The sequence below is a fragment of the Oculina patagonica genome, chromosome 14 (genome assembly GCF_052425735.1).
Source record: "Oculina patagonica isolate OP01 chromosome 14, crgOcupat, whole genome shotgun sequence".
Taxonomy (NCBI): domain Eukaryota; kingdom Metazoa; phylum Cnidaria; class Anthozoa; order Scleractinia; family Oculinidae; genus Oculina; species Oculina patagonica.
Genome location: NC_135771.1, coordinates 19605167 through 19625176, shown reverse-complemented (window position 1 = coordinate 19625176; position 20010 = coordinate 19605167). Strand labels below are relative to the sequence as shown.

Genomic DNA, 20010 nt, shown 5'->3' with positions numbered 1-20010 from the left:
GTTATTCCAAAATGTAACAGGTTTTATGTTTCTTCCAAGAGTCAATTTGTCGCCATCGCGTGCCCTTTGTTTTTGCTGCGCGCGAATTAACATTCGGCACGCCCCGCGGCACGCGCCAACAACATTACAATGTTTTCTTTTGACCACTCTCTTATCGCCGTCTTATAGGAAATAATCTTGAGAACAGATCTCTTATCTCTGATAAATCTAAACTGGTTATTTCAGATCTAGAATAAAAGAACATTACTTGTTGCATGCTTCATGAAAAATAGCAGAAAATATTGTGTTAAATTTTCAAGCTTTCTAGATCTGTTCAGAATAACTAGTTATTGTTTTATCCATTGCTTTCGAAAAAGCCGGCACTCCAGACATCATCAACTTATCTTTAACCCATAAGCAGCGACAAAATGATTTCAACTGAGAGAAAATTTCGTAATAAATTTAACGCTGTGTGATTTCACGGCAAGACGTTTTTACAGAATGTTTGCATATCGAAAACGTTTTACAGATTACCTGACGCGTATCACATTAAAAAAAAGATTATTGTGTGTTTTTCCAGTTTCTTTCGTATTGAAAATGAAACTTTGCTCCGTGACTTAGACCAACACCATACAACAAAAGAAAGTTAGGCTTTTGTCGTCCGGCCTTAATGCAGTTTCTTTTGTTTCATTTCCCTAATCCTCTAAGACCCTCTAAGCCGAGTTTCAATTTTAATATATCGGAAATTGTCTATTGAAGTTCGACAATCAAAATGATTTAACCTTTGCATTGCCCGAAGGGCGAACAATAAATTCTCTGTACAAATTATATTAATATTTTTTTTAAGGTTTGTTATGAGAATTCATCGGTGAATCATGTTTAAGACAATATTTCCAGCCTCCGGTGTTATCACTTGATTGAGCAAGAACCATAGCGGACTGACAATAATCGACCCATCCACGGTTGTTTCAACTTCAGATATTGGCAAAGTTTACTGTTAGTAGCGAAAATTTATCTTCACTGCCGGAAAGAGCACTTTAAATTAGTAAAATGGCTAAGGTTGGAGTCATACCTTGCATAAGAACGAAAAAATGGTTCTACTGTATAGAGTCGGGAAATTTGACAGATATTTGCCCTTGCCCCCTAAAGCGTTTATAAAGTTTAAAATATTCTGGTTTTGAAGACCTTTGCAGAGATATAACTTTGCGATTTTACAAGATACGGCTCACAGACGTGGCTATTTTACCATTTTTGAGGTGTTATTTTCAGCAGTATCTACAGATTTTTGCTACGTGGCCAATATCAAAAGGTGAAAAAAATCCCTAAAACCATCGGCCCGCAAAATAAACTAGCTTACACAAATAACACGTTTACAAAGAGCCAACGATAGTTCTGTTAGAACTGTGTCATGTACACGACCGTTTGTCATCAAACACAATCTTGGCAAAAGAAATGGCCCATCAAAAACAGCTAATATGTTTTGACAACTCAGAAAAAAGCTTCTGCTTTGGTGTTGATAGAATCAGGGTCGTCTAACAGTGACAATAATTGTTTAGTGTTGGAATGCCTCCAGTTTTTCATTTGATCTCAGGGCTAAGCATTTGTTTGCATTTCCTGAACAAAGGATTAGAAAGTGAAAGCGCTATTGTGCTTTAAATACACTTTACATATGAATACATAAAACGAGTGATTTTGATGATGTCAGCATCCGAAAAAGAAATTGCCCACGTCTAAATGTTTGCATACCGTTGTAGCAAATTTAACTCCTAAACTATCCAGAAAACGAGAAATAAACAGCGTGATTTAAGAGCGAAAAATCAAAGGATTTTCTCTTCATTCGTGCATAATATTTCTAAGCACATTTGTCTAGCGAACTTATGTCGGGAAATCCGTACAAACCACCTTAAAAACGTTGAGAATTGATTTTTGATTCTAAACGGAAAAATGTTTATAATTAAACCAATGATCACTGATTCGGAAAATTTAGTCACACGTGATCGGCTGGATCTCGAATCAATAGCATAAAACAGCTAAGCATTCTTCAGTGTTTAATTTTTCGAACGTTTGTGAAGGTCTGCACCGTGCTGAACACTGACAAAAGCTTGGCGTGCCTTTTCTTCTGATTTTCGCAGACGTGGTAAGTTATGTTTTTGTTAGTAACGTTTCATAATTGTATTAGTGCGTAAAATTTGCGTTGTTTATTGCAAGTCTTTGATACCGGGATTATTTTAGGCGAATATTCTTAAATTTCGGCCGAGTTGAGTACGGAATTTTTTCATATTGCTAGCGCTAGCTACCAACTCAAAGATGCATTTCTCCTGAAAGAAAAGCGCTGATTTGTTAAATAAGGTCTTTCTGCTAGTGTTTTTAGTGAGAATCAAAACCATTTTAGTTGAGTGTTTATTGAAATAGTCACCACGCGTTCGGATTGAAGTAAAGAAATAAGCTTCTCGGTAAAGTATTTCCACGGAACTGCTCGGTGTAGAATTCGTCAGCTTGTTCAGATTTATCCCCTTTTAGTTTTGTAACAACAATGTTTTTGACCTCATAAACTGTTTCGTTTTTTTTTTTGGCTGGACACAATATAATTTTCTAGTTGTCCGGTATCACGAGGCCCGGAGCTTGCAACCATTACATGTAAAAACATTAAACACTTAACAGTTTTTAGCGGAACAATCTTGTACAACTTTTGCCAGTAAAATACTTTTCAGTGGAATGCTTCTTTTTGAAAACTTGCTCTATGGCGAGCGCTAAAAATTATTTTTAGGAACATTGCTCCCAAATTAATTAACAAGCGGTATAAAACTTATGACTATCACAAGATTAAGCCGCAATACAGCGAATACTGCATTTATTGTTTGAAGAGTTCGTTTCACGTGCACTGCTAAATCAAACAATTTGTCTATCACGTGAAACCAGGGTTTTATATTCAATATCAAGTTTACAGACCAAGCTGAAAGACTAATTGTCTTTATACATTGTAACACTGTTATAAAAAGGTTTGCAGGACAGAAACGTATAATAATGTTTTCTTAGTAAAAACTAATGGTAAAACATTAGCTGATTATAGTTTGCTAAAAGATTTTACGAGGTAAGGGACTAAAGTTTTTCCGCTTTTTTGCTTGTATTCTTCAAACAAACAAGCAAACAAAACATGGAAACTCAAAAATGACGCCTAACATTTCAAAAATCTGTTCTTTTTTTTAGCTTGATTTTATTTTGGCAACAATTTTTTTTCGTATTGCGGGGGCTTGATTGATACATTCCGCCAACATGCTTGGAATCTGGCGAAGACTGAGCCATCCGTTCTCCACTGAATAGCCAACTCCAAAGGATTTTGAAGGCCACCGAGTTTTTTTAAGTGTTTAGCGCTTGAACTAACTGCCTGGATATTCGAGAAAGAGACTTCAGCATATCACAGTCAATATCACTTAGTTAAGTATGGAAATTTTCGCTAATACGCTTATATGCAAGTTGGTTTCTCTATTGATAAGGAACCCATTCTAAGCACTCGGAAGACCCTGCTAGCTGGTCTAAACATCAGATGATTTCCGGACGATCTTGGAACAAAACAGCTAATAGTAAGGGAATTTTTTTTCGTATATTATTTCGCAATGTTTCTGCTAATAGTTTTCGGACTTTTTGTGTTTCATAGTCTTTTAAATCGTGATTTATGTAGAATTTCGCTGTGCGTGACTTTCTCTGCTTACAAATGGCTTCCGTAAGTTTAAAATCTATTAGTCAAATTCCAGTGCCCTTACCAAACATAGTCTCAATTTTACCAAGTCGTTTGCTTAACTCGGCTAAACAACGTTGACTAGCTATTGTTATTGCTGTTGTTCGCTGGCGTATAGCTGCAAGTTTTTAATTGTAGAATTTTAATCGAGAAGCACAATTTTATCTATGCAATATTCAACTTGCCCATGTACAGAATACTGTTTCAAAAAATAAACAAGTATATGATTTTTCTGTTTATAAATACAACAGCATTCAAAGTCAGTCGCGCTATTTTGATAAAAGTTCAAAGTACATTGATCTAATTCCAATGAAATTCTTGTCCTCTGTTTGCTACACCATAATTATATCTATTTTAAAACGGTCTTCAAACCACACCCAAATGTTAAGCTCTGTTTGTTCAATATTTATTCGCGTGAAACAAAAGTATTCGACTTTGTATGCTGTGTTTAATATCTTCACCGCGTTGATGCGTGTAGATATTCGAGAAACAAAGCGATATTTTTAATTGCTTGCTAAAACACCTCACATTGATTAAATACTTCAATATTGAACAAGAGTGCCGAAGTGACCAAAATTGTTTTATCCGAAACAGTTAATGGTAACTTAATATTGACTTCTAAACAACGTTGAAAAAAAAAAATGCTTCTGCCTTGGAAATATACGTAGCTATTTATGCTATGACCGAAAAATACCGAAGAAACTTTTCGTAACTGCAATTTGCAATCATCTGATTCGAAATTGTTTTAAAAGGTTTTGAAGAAAATTGATTTCCTAACTTAATCATGTGCACAGACTTACAAATATTATAAAATGCATTTTTTCTAAATATGTCTCTCTAAAAGTGCTTCTATTTTGATTTGTGGTTCAAGCCACCATTGTATTGCTTCCAGGTCTATTAAACCTAGTTTGAATTTTAACACGTACAAAGAAAGAAACTTTAATTACCTAAAGGATTTGCAAAACGGATTGCGTCTTATATTAATTCCGCGTTAATTTTTCCTTCATTTGTCCACGATTAAGCAACTGGAAAAGAACGGTTTTACCAGGCTAAGGAACGAAACAATTTCCTTGTTTTCTTGTGTTGAAGTGGAAATCAGTCTTGTTCCCTCGCCATCTTTAGTTCAAAAATTAATTTTCAGTTGTTTTTCGGTGTTTTCTTTTCTCACAATGACTGGTCACAATGTTATTTACTGTCGCGTGTCCTTTGGCAAGTGGCCTGATGTTCTAAAATTAGGGTGGCGCGTGCCAAATGTTCTAATTTAGTATTTCGAACATTTCATCTTCCCTTAATTACTTGTACAAGGTTCACTGGTAAATAAAATATGGAACGATCAGTTCTTCACGTGCAGGGAGAGAGAACCTTCTTGAAACTCCAATATTTTGTTTTCAGGGTTTAGCGATCGAAAACAATGGAACTCAATTCGGTTGATTGCATCATCTTTTTTTCTACTGTCGCAAGTGACTAAGAACAATAGAAATCGCTCTAAGTTTAATTTACGTTCCGATGAAATATTACATGCTTTGAGGTCAACATTCGTGTGGCGGGGGTGTGACCATTAACAGCAAGCCAAGGAGAAGACAAAAGCAATATTTTTAAGACCTCTTCACGCGGTCACGGCCGTAATTCTAAGTTCTATGTATGTTTCTTTGAAAGGAAAGAACTAGGTCTTCAGTCTCTGAATTTAATTTAAGGGATGTGAAAATTAGTTGATGTGAGCATCCATCAGACCCCCCAGGCTTCCTTCCCCACAGCACCCCCCTCAAAACGGCTGTTTCCATCTAAAGCATGACAAAAAAGGTTTTACGCGATGCCAAAGAGACCCTCTATAATTCTGACATTTTAGAGTTAGGATCAACAATATATGATCGCAAGCTTAGGCTTGTAAAACTTCTATTATGCAAGAGTACAACACCTTAAACCTTGTAAATTTCAAGAGCTCTCGGCTTTTCTAACAGAAAATTAAAATACAACGGGGAATCCCCGATTCGAAGGGTTTTCCTGTTTTGATTGGTTAAAATTCATTTTCTACGTAACTGAGAAATCGGGAACGCTGATTGGTTACAGTAAAAGTGACCACATCAATAGAGCCCTCTGATTGGTCAGAAACGACCCGCTCGAATTTCCTGCGATGTCATCAAAATCTGCGTCAAGTGCCTCGTGTTCGTTCGATTGTGTTTGTGTTGGTATCGGGGATTTTAGAGGTATGATTTGTCATATTTTGTAGGTACATCTGCGGCTTTTATCGAATATTCGAGCTCTTAGTTGTTTGCTATACTCGAGATCTTATTCCCGTCGTAATTCCGGAGTGTTTTGACTAAATATCGAGCTTTAAATGTAGGTAAACACTGTCTCCAGACGAAGCTATTTGGCGTTCGACCTTTGAGAGTTTGCCAAGTTTTATATTAGATTTTTCCAAGGTTTCATCGTTCAAATATGTGCAAAACATTGTTAACAACTGGCAAAATTGTTCATGTAATTGGCGTGAATTAGGAAGTCAGTGTAAATTCGACTTAAGGAGCTTGAAGTAACGGGAAATATAATCGCTAGAGTTGTTGTTTTCATGGAATATTGAATGAGGCTGTCACGATTTGACCGCAAGGGTCATAATCATGTAAGCTAAAACATCTAACAGTTTCGCCGTGATTTTTGCCTAAATTGCAATGCTGATGTAATCATTTTCCAAGCTGCAATTCTGTGAACTTTGAACGCTGGTAGAAGTTGCTTTCTTGTACACAAATGTTGTGTGCTAGAGTACAATTCAATACCAATATTATTGCCCGGTGAGTTATCGGAACTTAGGGTGTTTGCCAAACAGGAAATCCAAGGAAATAAGCGAATTAATCCCTCGCTTTTATATGCTCAGCACGTTCAGTTTTACTACTTTTTGTGCGTCTTTCAACACTATCGATTTTAAAATGGCTGTACATTGCCCCTTTTAAATCGACCTTTTGGTTTTCGGTTTGTTTAGCTTGCGTGTTTACATGTGACCAAGTTTTAAAGTCGATCTCTGCAGGAATTCAATTTGATATTATACCTACGCAAGAAGTTTAAAATAAAAGCTTAAAGTACGCTAGAAGAAGTAGCGCATATTTGCTGATTTGTTTCCCTTAACGATTCTGTTTAGATCTGGGTTTATATTTGGTAAAGAGGCTTTCCGGAAGATCTTCTACATGAATCCGAGAGAAAACAACATGGCGGACCACGTCGAAGCGACGATTGGGCTAAACGACAAACAATTCAAACAACTTATCGAAGATGTCCAAGGAGCAGATTCTAACTGGTAAGCGATTAGTTTTGGGTAGAAACTAGTTGAGTATCAGCGAAATAATATTTCTTTTAGAACTACAAGTTTACATGTAATAATCGTTACTTTCATTGTCACATTGCATCGCCCGCCAAAATAACCCCATGAAAAAAAATTCGCGCGTAAAGCCATACAAATGCGAAGCGAAGTCCGTTTTTTGAGGAGAATATTTTTTTATTTCGTTGTGTAGATGTTTTAGAGTATTTCTGCATGTCAACTCTGCGTATTCGATTGATAAAATTATTTCCCATACTTGGTCATACTGCGAATGTTTATTGAAACGACTTTAGTCGCTCTCCGATTGTTTTCATTTGTCTGCCGAATGCAATATCATTAGAGCTAATCTTTTTAGACGTTGTTTTTGGAGCTAAGTATACATAAAGGTGATATTTTGGCTTGAATTCTAGCCCTCGTTTCGCCTTACTGTGTTTTGAAGCGATAAACTTTATTTTAGAGCCCGTTTTTTTAGAAAATCGAAACGTAAGATTGGCGTGCACTCAGAACTCATTGGACATGTCAAATTGAAAATTTAAAGTTCTTTTGTGAAAAGAACAAAAAAGTCACGCTTCAATTTTCCGTTTATAACTTTGTCACGTGCACATCACATGGGCTCAACCATATAGCAGTACGCTTGATTTCATCAGGCAGCAATTTCAAAAGAAATTTTGAAGACGAAACAGTCGTTTTGGAACTGTTCCGAAGCTGAAAGATGGCTAGATGGATCAAATGTGAAAAACCTAGGTCAGATTTGTTCTTAGTTTGAGGGCAGGGCAAGTTTAAATATTCAAGTAGTTTGTTTGTTCCAAAATGTGCAAAATTTTACATTTAAAAGTTAAAAGTATTGGGATACTAGTACATTAACATATCTGTTGCTAATGAATAATTAGAAATGCCATATTTTGCATAGTTAAAGTAAGTTATTTGCTGTAAAAGCACATTTCTGTGTGTTTCTGTGATTTTAAAGTAGTGGTACAAATATGTTGCTCTTAAGAACTTGCGCAAAACATTTTCAATTTTTTTATGTTACAAGGGAAATATTTTGCAAAGTTTTCAAAACTTCACCTCTGAAGAGATTGAAAGAAAAGTTACTGTAAGCTGAATACTATATTTTTCTTCCTCGAAATGGAAAAAATATTTATTTTAATGAATTTTGACTGGAAACGTGCCATTTGCAAAAGGAGTGACTTCATCTTCAAAAATAAAGATTTGTGACGTGGCAGCTCGTATTACCAAGTTTATTAATAGTTTTAGGAAAGTTTGTGAAACAAAGAAAAAAATAAGTGATATAACAATAATTGCATTTCCACTTCACTGCACACTATACAAAACTATTTGTTTCTACTAAAATAACCATTTTTGGAAGTAGGCAAAAAGTGGCAGCTTATTTTGACCAAGTTAGGCAATAGTCACGGGGCAGTGATTTTGGCTAGCAAGCAGTTATTCCCAAGTGATCTTGAAGTCAGCCCATTGTTTTTTCTGAAAAGTAAACACCTGTCTAATGTCTTTTATCACTCAATATGGTTTGTCAAATTCTTATTAGCGGCACTAAGTCTTGCAAAACAAGGATGTTACGGTAAATTGAAATTGCATAGTTCACTCCGTCCACTAAGAGGAACAAAATTAAGGAAGCTTTTCATTTTGTCAAGGTTTTGATTTTAGGAGGATATAAATTTTGGCTTTTGATAAAACTTGATAGTTCTTTTGCTAGTTTTTCTTGAGGCTTAATTTAGCCCTGACTTTGACAAACATCGCGCAGAACAATACTTGTCACTTTTTTGAGCCAGTTCTGGCTTGCCCGTGACCATTAGTGCAAGGTCAGCGATTTTTCTTCGTCTTTTCATAGCTAAATTTATTTGGCCAGTTTATCAGAATCTCGAGAATTGCTACGTGGCACATTTTATTTGAAAAACAAAGATCTTCAGAAGGAAAATAATCAGACAGTTGAAGGGATAAAGAGATTCGTCAAGTAGAGGATTTTTTTTCCTGACCAAGCAACAAATTCTCTAAAGTGTTTTGAAGGTAAACACTTTCACAATGCTTGCATTGTGTAATGTTTTTAGAAAAACAATCCAAGATCAGATAGGAGAAAATTGTTGTTTTCTTCTAAAAGTTTCGAAACAGGAAGTTAATTAACTCAACTCATCATGAGGTTAATGAAGATTTACCTTAAAACACATTTTCCACTTTTCCATTTTCCACTGTAAATGTTTCTCTGTAAAATTTAAAAATTTTCACTCATCTATTGTTCGATGAATAAATGTCAGAATTTCTACTTGTTTCTGAAAATAACAAATTTTCTTAAGGCATCAGTTGTGTAGAAATAAATTACAAGACTTTTTGGGAAGGTTATTTTGGTCAAAATTTTATTAAAATCTTGTTTTCATGAGTAAATCCCCGTTATCACCTGTTACTAAAGGGATTGAATATCTTTTGTTGTCTGCATGATCAGTAAAATAAGTGATATTACACAAGAGCCGTAGAGATAACAAAGTGTCAGCCAGTGATGAAGTCTTCCAGCATTCATCAGATCAAAGGTTTTGTTGTTGCGCGTCAAACCTCCACATGTCAAGGGCAAAATATCCAGTGTTGCTATTGTCTTCTTTGTTTTGATATCAATGCCATTGGCTGCTGAAACAGTGCCCTTTGTACGTGGCTTGTTAATTTTGGCACACGAACAATACTTGGCACAATTTCTTGATTGGAGTTTAACAAGTATATTGACATGCCAGTTGGCTTTTAGCTTAGTCAGCTTCGAGTCGCATTTCAGTTCACTAGCGAATGTCAGGTTAGCTGCAGTTTAGAGGTTTAACAGCGTGCAGACTTAAACATTTTCCAAGCTAAGATGTGTACTTTTGAGAGTGTTCTTCCTAAGATGTTGGAAAAAGAATTTAGCCATAGGTAGGGTCTATTTTTGTGTTCAGAAATTTCTAATCGTGGTTTTAGGGAATTTTGTAGCTGTTTCACAACGGTGTACTATTTAAATCGTGGTGAGGAGACTTGAAATTTGGCTCAGGTGATCTAATTTGTGGTCAGGAACAAAGCTATTTTGAGCTCTTCATTCCCATGTGATTGTTTTACATGCTGCAGACTGTTTCTGTAGGCGAAATTTACCGGTAAAGTTTGGATGCTCGCAAGAATTTCAAAATGTTATTGACAAACTTTAACAAAGAGGACATGAAGTGAATTCAACCACCTATTTTAAGAAGCATTGTAATACGTGATGAAAACTTCAGCTGGGAACTGGGTTAAAGTTCATATTGAATTTAGTACAGAACATTGTTTGCGTGACTTTGAAGCTCACTTTTTCTTTCTTTCTTTACAGTTTCCTCTCCATGGGACCTGGTGAAGGTAAAAAAACTACAATTATAATAATTTATTGATCTATTGTATTTGTCAGATTATGTTGCAAGTAATGATCTTTTGTGATTTTTTTGGCTTTGCACCATTAAGCAAATATTGATGCATTGCACAAAGTAATTTGCCAGAAATATGCAGTGATATGTCACACATGTGGGAGTTGCTTTTTGTTCAAATTTGGAGTTCACTTTTTAGCTGTAATACTACAATACATGTATCTGTCACATTGCTCATGTAATCCCAGAAATTGATAGAAATCCGTCCTGAGCATGCCCACATCGTTAACCTGTAAAAAGATATGATCTGTGTTGTTGTTTTTGTGTTTGATTAGGATTGGCTAGTAATTTGAGATATCATGACATAAAAAAAGAAAACAGCCTGCACCTTTGACCCTTTCTGGGCAGTTCTGAATGATAATCCTTTCCTCAAGTGTATTGTTTACACCCATTTGGAAGCCCAAGGAAAAATAAGATTGTGCGATTATAAGACTCTAGAAAAGTGCAGTTGATGTGAAAGTACTTGCAAGTGATAATTGTTTTGTATTTCTGTCCAAAACTGCAGTCAAATTATATTTTTCCTTGAGGTCAAAGTCTAGCTTGAAAAATGAATTTTAGAAGGATCTTTGATCAAGAGATTAAAATCGAAAGTAGGTTTTAGCTACGCAATAGCTTGCTGACTTGTAAGGAAAGTGCGGATGTGCTGGGTTGTAATTTCTTCTTGTGGTTTTTGCAGATTCGCAGGATAGCCTGAATTTTGGAGTGCATAACGACATGAGACCATATGGGCAGCAGTATCATGTGAGTCAAATAACAGAAAGTGTATTTTGCTGTGTTCAGTTTTTGCAAGTGTTGTGTTACCATTGTCTCTTTGGTCAGCACAAATTGATCTGATATCTATTCATGTTGTGGGTTTTCTTTGGAATTGAGCCCTGTAAGTTTGTCATTCAGTCTAGGAAAATGTCTCAACTGCAGTTTTCTCAAGCTTGTACACCAAAATCTTCTGATTTGTTGTGTTTTGGCTTCAAATAGAACCTAAACTGATGAAATTTAACTTGCCATTTGAAAATAGTTTATCTGCATTCTTGATTTAATAAGGAAATATCATGCTTCACTATCTCAAGCGATGACAAAAACTGCTAGCTAATCAATTAGTCAAATGGTAAATCCATGGTAGATTTGCATTCCTGACTCAGTAGAGTATGAGTGCAGCAATTGAACAGAAGTAAATCAGGCAAAAAAATTCAAATTAAATATCAGTGTTCTGCAGTTGCAGTTGCATCAACTTTTATTGTATCCTAGCTTTGATTTTGATGGCAAAGTAGCATTTTTCAGGGTTTTCACTAATCTGTAGGGAGTATGGAAGCAAATTGTGTATAGATGTAGTTGGTGGCTGGAGTAGGCGAAAAATTGCTGGCCACCGCCTTTATTTTATAATCCTTTTAAAAAAAAGTTTCCCATCTTAAATTGCAAAAAAAAAAGAAAAAAAGATAGCAACTACATTGAAATGTAAGAACACCGATGATGTTTCATGAATGACCCATTAATTTTTTTTAACTTTTTTCTCCGTAACAGTACATCTCAAGTTCACAGGGTGTGGCTGATCTGCCGTCGTCCAGCAGCCCTCAGCCTCCAGCCTACCCACACAATATTCCATACTCCCCTGGCCCTGTAGCAGGCCATAGGAATTCCAATACATGCATTTCACCCATCAACACAACACCTTATGATACTGTAAGTGAAATCAATGATCAGGTTTTTTCTACAAATTTTAATTTGTATTCAGCTGTAACATAGTAAAAAACATTCAATAATAAGATTATGAACTCATCCTGTAGTCTGTCCTCGACCTTATTCCCCTGTGGGAGGGAGGAAGGAAAATAATAAGTGCAGTAAATCACGTCTGTTGAATATCCTTGAATTCCACCCACCCTCTTACTTTCACTGTCATTTGAACCTTGAACTTCTTGCAAAGTACAACCTCCTTGTATCATTTAACCAATGTGTATGTTGAAGCTAAAATTTAAAATTTTCTTCTATTATTGTTGGTGTTTTAAATTATGGTTGAGGCAAAAGACACAAGACAAAAGTAACAAACAAATTAAACAAACTCATTTGAGAAATTTCTAACTTTGACAAATTTAAATACAGCAGCACACTTTCTTAGAGTCATTTCTGCCACAAATTAAATCTTTGTTTTATATGCACATCAATTTCAATCTTTGTATTTACTTGATTAATTAGTGTCACCCTTGAGAAAGTGCCGCATGCAACAGCAACATTTAACCACCTTCACTAAATAAGCACCACTCTCGAATAAGTGCTGCATAAAAATGGTAATTAAGAGATAATGGTGATTTAGCTATGTGCCTGTCTGCTTACTTAAAGGATACAGAAAATTAAGATAGTGTTAATTTTGCCTTACAGTGCAGCAACTACAGTGATGCCTCTACTCCAGGGACTTCGACAACTCCACCTCCTGTCATGGCACCATCATACATGCAGATGCATTCTCACTTGCCCACAATCCCGAGCACAACAGAATATCCTGGAAATTGGAGTTTCTTGATATCCTTTGGTCCACTCACGGAGTCGGCATCCAAATCTGCCACATGGACCTACTCTGATGTGTGCAAGAAGCTGTATGTCAATCTGGCAAGTTTCTGTCCAATCAAGTTCAAGACAACAACACCGCCACCACCTGGAACCTTCTTGAGGGCTGTTGCTGTGTTCAAAGGGTCTACAAACTTGCACGACATTGTGAAGAGATGCCCAAACCACATGGAGAGCTCCAATGATGGTAAAGACAGTTTATGTGAGCTACAGTTTCAGTAGATTAGTGATACTAGTTTAAACATATCAGGTTTAAAAAAAGACAGCCTAATAGCTGGTTTGTTAGACTCCAGATCAAGCAGTCCAGGCTTGAGTTCTGGCCAGTGTCATTGTATTGTGTTCTTGGGCAAGACACTTTACTCTCACAGTGCCTCTCTCCACCCAGATTTATTAATGGGTAATGGAATGTAAACAAAATGCTGGGGGTGGGGTGGGGTGTTCTCTAACAGATAAATGTACCATTCTGGGGGATAAGTAATACCGGGTGTGAGGCGTGGTGGCCTAATGGTTAGCCTGCTTGGCTCCAAGTCGAACGGCTGGGGTTCGAGCCCTGGCCGGGGCGCTTAGTTTTTTTTGGGCAATACACATTACTCTCACAGTGCCTCTCTCCACCCAACTGTATAAATGGGTACCGTCGAATTTACTGCAGGGGGGTAACCCTGCGATGGACTAGCATCCCATCCAGGGGGAGTAGCAATACTCCTAGTCGCTTAATGCTACAGAAACTACAGTAATACCAGGTAGTTTTGGTTAAATCAGGCTGTGAAAACAATGGGTAGGCTAGGAGGGGATTAAGCATAAGCAGTGTTGCCCACTTAAGTCTTGTGTAAAGACTTTGCTGTTACCATCTACAAACCAAAATATTTAATACAGTATTTTTGTCTTATCTAGGCTCTGCTCCCAATAACCACTTTATCCGGAGCAACAACCCAGCTGCCCGTTATCACACGTGCCCAGAGTCATCAAGACACTCAGTCCTTATTCCCTACAATGGACCACAAGGTATGGTGCTGTCAATTTTCCAGTTTTATCCCTCAGACACATTGATTTAAAAGTGTTTGCTTTGTATTGCAGTGGGTACAGAGTATGTCACAGAGATGTTTGCCTTCATGTGTTTTTCGAGCTGTGCCTCTGGGCCAAGCAGACGCCCAGTTGAGGTGATTTTTACATTGGAGAAAGACGGGCAAACCCTTGGCAGACGGGTGGTGGAAATAAGGGTGTGTGCCTGTCCTGGGCGGGACAGGAAGTCTGATGAAAAGACTGCCTGTGGAGAACCAAGCTCTTCACAGGGTGTGAGGCGCCCAAGGAAAGGTAAGATGGATTAACGTTACCTGGATCAGTTCAATTTAATTCTTGCTTGATTTATTCCTTTGATTAAATTCGTTTGCAACAAAAGGGAAATGCTTTGCAATGTGCAACATTTAGTAGAAGGGTGGTATTTTGTTCACATACAGAGGGGCTAAAAACCTTGCCAATATCACTAGCTATTAAAGGAAAAATCTTTGTATAGTACTGTAAACCATGGGTGCTCATGCTTTATTTTTGTGAACTACTGTAGGGTCCAATAAGGGACCTGCAGCAAAGAGGAGAAGAACAAGCTCAAGATCGCAAGATGAGGAGTATACCATCACTGTAAGTGTATTAATGAAGATGTTCAATAAGTTGCCGTTATGATTCGATTAAGGGCCCTACTTTCAATAAGCGCCCCCTTCCGAATAAGCGCCCCCTTCGAATATGTTTTTGTCAATAAGCGCCCCTATTCCAATATACGCCCCCATTCTAACAAGCGCCCTCATTCTTATAAGTGCCCCTATTCTAATAAACGCCCCCTGTTGTGGATAACTCCCTAGTGAAGTCATCTACTTAAGTAGATAAACGCATCACCATTTACCATACTGTACATGTATATAATTACTGCTAAAATGAACAATTCTTTTAAAAGTAGTTGAACTTGCAACAATTTACTGCTGTTACAGTTTCTTTTATTGTTAGTTATCTTAGTATTTATTAAAGTTTTGTTTTGAACATTTGGTTATTTCTCGAAAAATTAAATACGGTGAGCGCCCTGTCCCGAATAAGCGCCCTGTCTCGATTAAGCGCCCTCCCTTGAGGTGCAAAAAGTAAATAAGCGCCCCGGGCGCTAAATCGAATCATTACGGTATCTTTATGTTAAGATTTTTTCAATTCAGTCTGCAAACAGTGGATGAAGAGCCACTCTGTGGATACGCCACTGCAAATTCCTATTTCAATTTTTTTTTCTGATTTCATTCGTCACGGTAACCTTACTGTGTTGTATCATATCAGACTAGTTTCACTAACACAACTCATTTCTTTTTACAGACAAGAAATCCTCATGTCTATGAAATTTTGATGGATATGAAAGATAAGCTGGAGGAAAAATTTGAAAGCCTCAATCTTCAGAGCCCTGACCACTCTTTGTAAGTAAGCAGACGTGAAGAACTGATGATGAATTTCGACATAGCACCTAACGAAAAAAAAAAAACATTACTAAACGTAAATGTTGTTCCTTTATATCGTTTTAAGGTAATGAAATTTGAGTTAGCTAACAAAATATGATCTTTTCAAATTCTTCAAAATTCTTATACTTTTATTTGGCTTAAAGTGTCCTTTAGAAGTTTAGGCTGTTGAAATCCATATTCTTTGATTGTTCTAGCTGCAGTTATTGCACGTGTATTTTGACTTAAAGTTTTCAGAGTTGAGGTATTGGTTTGTTGAAGTTTGAGATTTATTGTACGAAATTTCGCTTTTGTGTACAGATTTAACAACGACGTAGAATTATTTTTCAGAAATCGCTAGCCGACCTATATTGTTTCCAAAATTTAAACGAGTGTTTTGAAAGCTCAAAAGCGCTTGTGTTAATGCATGTTACCAAAATTCGTATTTAACATTGCAGTTGAGTTACAAAACAATTGAAGCGATTTGTTTCTATCGCCTACCAGAAAATCACCGGCTTTTTTAATGGGAAATTTGCCTAAAGTTTCGGATATGAAAAAGCTTGTTGTCTGAAAATTGACTTACATTTACTGTAAGAGGCTTAAAAAGTCTGCCAAAGCTGTTCCGGAACTTTTAACACTTTAAATTACATCTGTACATGAGCTTACTGCAGGCTTAAGACTTCTCACAGTGGAACAAAGAAAATTAAAACTGGAGTACTTGTTCTGTCTTGTTACATCTGAAAAATTGCGTCTAAAATGCGATGGTATTTTAGTTACAGTTTCTGCAAAGAAATGTCGAATGTTTTGCGGTGTTCATAGTTGGGCCTTTTATTTTCAAACATCTGTATTCACTGCTGGCTTAAGACCTCTTATAGCAGAACAAAGAAAATTAAAACTGGAGAACTTGTTCTATCATGTTACAATTAAAAAAATAAATCTTAAATGCGTTAGTATTTTAATAACAGTTCGTGGAAAGAAATTTCTAATGTTATGTGATGTTTGCAATTGGGCCTTTACAAACGTCTGTATTCACTGCCGGCTCAAGCAGTGGAACAAAGAAAATTAAAACTGGAGTACTTGTTCTATCATGTTACAATTGAAAAAGTACCTCTTAAATGCGGTAGAATTTTAATAACAGTTCGTGGAAAAAAAAAATCTAATGATTTTAATCGGGCCTTTTAAAAGTTCTTTTGACGTAGAATTGTCTTGGTGCAGTATATCTTTAGTCTTAAATTTCGTTGCACAATGGGTTGAAAGTACAATTAGATAAAGCCGTTTTTGGCGTGCTGTCAGAATTGTCACGTGCGCTTGTAAACAAAGCGTGTACTTTAGTCTTCGTTCACAATAGTTGTCCTCGTGTACAAATCTTGACCCTTTGATTAGAACAATGGCTTAGTAGTATGTTCCGTGTTGGGGTCAAGTGCTAGGGAGCGTGCAAACCAATGTGATTTCATAACTGCAACACGCGTTGAAACAGGTGACACGTCGCTCGGAAAGTTAGTTTTAGTAAGAGAATAATGTTGGTTGTGTTATTGCGATGAAAAAATCTGCTCATCTTGACTGTTTTACGAGCTAAGCTTTGGCGTGTTGCAGAAATGTCATAAAACGTCATTTATGTGAGATTGGATTGTCATTTCTCTGTCTGGACACGTTTTGAATTTTGTAAACAGTTAGCTAATGCGTAGCGTTTGTTATATGCTTACAAACGAGTGTAAATTAAAGTTAGATTGTGTTTTTTCCCTCAGGGTTTTGAGCACGTCTGAAGACGAAGCTGAGCAGCCTTCGACGTCAGGGAGTCCCGGCGCAGTTTACAAGAGAGCGGGACTTTCCAACATGTAAAGCAAGCCGAAGAGCTTTGGAGTTGTCAGTTCAGTGTGTGTAGCCAGTGTTCCAAGATGGCGGTTCAGTGTTTAGCTGTGTGTTTTTGTGATGTTTGGGTTGTAGTTCTCGTAATTGTTAGTTAATTACACGGTGCTTGTGTAAGGGTCAGTCATTTAACTCCAGTGCAGTGTTTCAGCCATTTTTTCTTTTAAAAAACAAAACAAAACAAAAAAAACTTGCTGTGCTTTTTCACGTAGTTTTTGTAGTAGCTGCCGCTATTGTTCAACAAAGTTTATGTGAAGAGTTTTTGTGCGTTGTGAAATCCAGGTGTGTTAATTTTTTTCTTTCAGATCATATATTTGTTTAAAAAGGCTTTCTTCGTTTTACGAACTGAGCCTTAGAAGAGTAGGCAGAAATAATTATGAGTTCATGTGAGAGCTTCGTTTAAGTCAAGCAAACTCGCATAGAACTCTCAAAGACTGATTTATTATTGGGAAAAATCTTTGGTTTTACAGAGAACCTTCCCGAATGAATAGCTCTACGCTAGGCGTGGAAAAAGAGCAATTACAAGCAGTGATTTTAGCTGTGTTAATTTATCGCAGTGCTTTGTTTTATGAAGCAATCCCTCCATTTGCTATTTGCAAATATTTTGCGCAAGCTATTTCATTTATATACGGCAACTCGTTTTGGTTTTACAAAGACGGTGTTGCATTTTTTTGATTGTTAAGTGAGTTTTTCAATATGCGAGCTCATAAAATGAAGCATTTCCAAACATTACTGCAAGTTGTATTTTTTTAATATTTTTTACGCTTTTTTCTATCATGTTTGATCATTAGATTTGTAGCGCTTCACATTTAGTGTTGTAAATAGTCAGATGCTGTGTGCATTTCTCGCAAGATGGCGACTTCTATTCGGATCTCCCTTCCCATAGTTGAACATTAGATAAAATTAGAGCCTTACTTGAATTTTTCTTCGCTATCCTGCGAAGGAATAGAGACAGTTTTTTTTATTTTACACACAGAAGAGTTAGTCTGGATGAATATATTGGGGTACCGCCCCCATTTCTTCATTGTTGCTGTGCAAAAAGTGCACAATTTCATACACTTTTAGATGGATTTGTTTGTGAAATAGTTGTTGCTGTTGATTAGTTTGATATTATCACAAAAAAGTCGTTTTTTTCTCCGTCCGTGGTCGCCTTCTTGAAGAGAAACTTTTTTTGTTTTAGCTGTTTGTACGTTAAGGACATATTTTCTAAGCAGAACTTTGCTATGTAGAGCTGGCTCTTTTTAAGAAAAACAAATTTCGTTTTTCATCCTTTTCATTTTGTAAACGTAAATGTCTAAATCTTAATTCTTTTACTCCTTAAGTCAAACCACGTCAATTAATAAGGTTCCAACGTAGAAGTCTGTGGATAAAACCCTAGAATGTGACCATTCAAATGAAAGCTATTACAGCTGTACTTTCATGTGGTATTTTGCTGTACAAGGTGGTTCTAACTTTTGAGTTTGTTGATGAAACTCTAGTTTGTGAAAATTCGGAGGTGTTTATTTCTCAGTTTTTGAAATCTTTTTCTCGAGTTTTGACTTTTTGGAGTAAAAGGGTTAATAGCCATTAATGCTGGGAAATGCTATATTTTTATTGATTCTACGACAACCCCCGAGAGAAAAAGAGAAAACGCGCTTGATTTCTTCGTTTAAAAGAGAAAAAATAACATCCCTTTCGCGATTATCATTGCACGCGTATGTAGATACACGATACAAATTCGCTGGTCATTTCGCTTAACGTTATAACCTTCTTAACGAGTAGATTTATTTAACGTTTTCTCTGGCTTTCTCGAGGATTTCGTAGGATTTCCTCGCATTGTTTATTTTGAAATTATTTGGAATAAAAACAACTTGCTAATATTCCTGAGTGTTTCAGAGCAGATTTACTGCTTTTGCTTCAAACAGAAAATTCAATAAAATCAAAACAAAAAACTTTTGTTTTGTATTTTCTCAAGGACAATAATTTTACAGCTCGAACTTCCAGGGAACACGAGAATTGCTTCGAGAAATCAGGAGGTTCGAGAAATCGTGGGTATAATTACAGATATTAAGTGCAACCCAAGGGAAACGAAAATTGGTTCGAAAAATCTGGAGTTTCGAGAAACCGAGGGTTCGAGGAATCGGTATTGTACTGTATTTGTTACAATGATCAATCGATTAAATCTGATAAAGGGAATATGTGGTTGGAATCTTCCAGTTGACTTGAATTTTCAGCTTTTCTGAAATGGATCGGTGAAATTTTCCGCGAACTTCAACGCAATCTTGCAGCCAAATGCAAGGATCAAAGAAACTGAAGAACAACTTCACCGTACAAGTATTTCAATCCCCTATGGTAATTCTTACTCAATTTCAGACCAAATAATTTCCATAACCACTAAAATCTACCCATACCCTGTTTTAGACCTACCCGAAAGTGGTTTCCAAAGTTTTATCAAATGTAACCATCCTTGACTTTGGGCTTTTTCTTTTCCAATTTTTTGTTTAAATTTACTTTACTAGAGTAATAAATAGAAATACATATTCTCGTATGGTCTTGAAAATCGTACCCGAAGACGGCATATATTTGCATAGGATATTCTTCAGCCCTGCCAAAGTTACTAAAAGTATACTGTATTGAAACCGAACCCAGGTATAACGAGGTATTTCACTGTTTATTTCTTACTGGGGAGTACCCCCCCCGCCCCCCCTTCACCACGAGAAA

The 20010-nt window shown here is 36.5% G+C and overlaps 1 protein-coding gene across 11 annotated transcripts in view; it reads left to right on the top strand.

Moving 5' to 3' along the window:
• Nucleotides 1-19184, top strand: part of LOC144637839 (cellular tumor antigen p53-like) — a 35613-nt gene extending 16429 nt beyond the window's left edge. For 3 of the 11 annotated variants that reach the window (XM_078496924.1, XM_078496923.1, XM_078496920.1), the window contains exons 2-11: nt 6843-6998; nt 10345-10370; nt 11112-11176; nt 11951-12109; nt 12803-13175; nt 13880-13990; nt 14063-14299; nt 14547-14620; nt 15329-15426; nt 17190-19184. In XM_078496924.1, coding sequence (XP_078353050.1) covers nt 6889-6998; nt 10345-10370; nt 11112-11176; nt 11951-12109; nt 12803-13175; nt 13880-13990; nt 14063-14299; nt 14547-14620; nt 15329-15426; nt 17190-17283 — 1347 coding nt within the window. In that variant the 5' untranslated portion in view covers nt 6843-6888 and the 3' untranslated portion in view covers nt 17284-19184. Of the gene's footprint in view, nt 1-1996; nt 2117-3539; nt 3561-5634; nt 5920-5997; nt 6499-6842; nt 6999-7658; nt 7764-9764; nt 9921-10344; nt 10371-11111; nt 11177-11950; nt 12110-12802; nt 13176-13879; nt 13991-14062; nt 14300-14546; nt 14621-15328; nt 15427-17189 lie in introns of those variants that run through there. The other 8 variants (XM_078496922.1, XM_078496925.1, XM_078496921.1 and 5 more) reach the window with 8 other exon arrangements.
• Nucleotides 19185-20010: the final 826 nt, after the last annotated feature.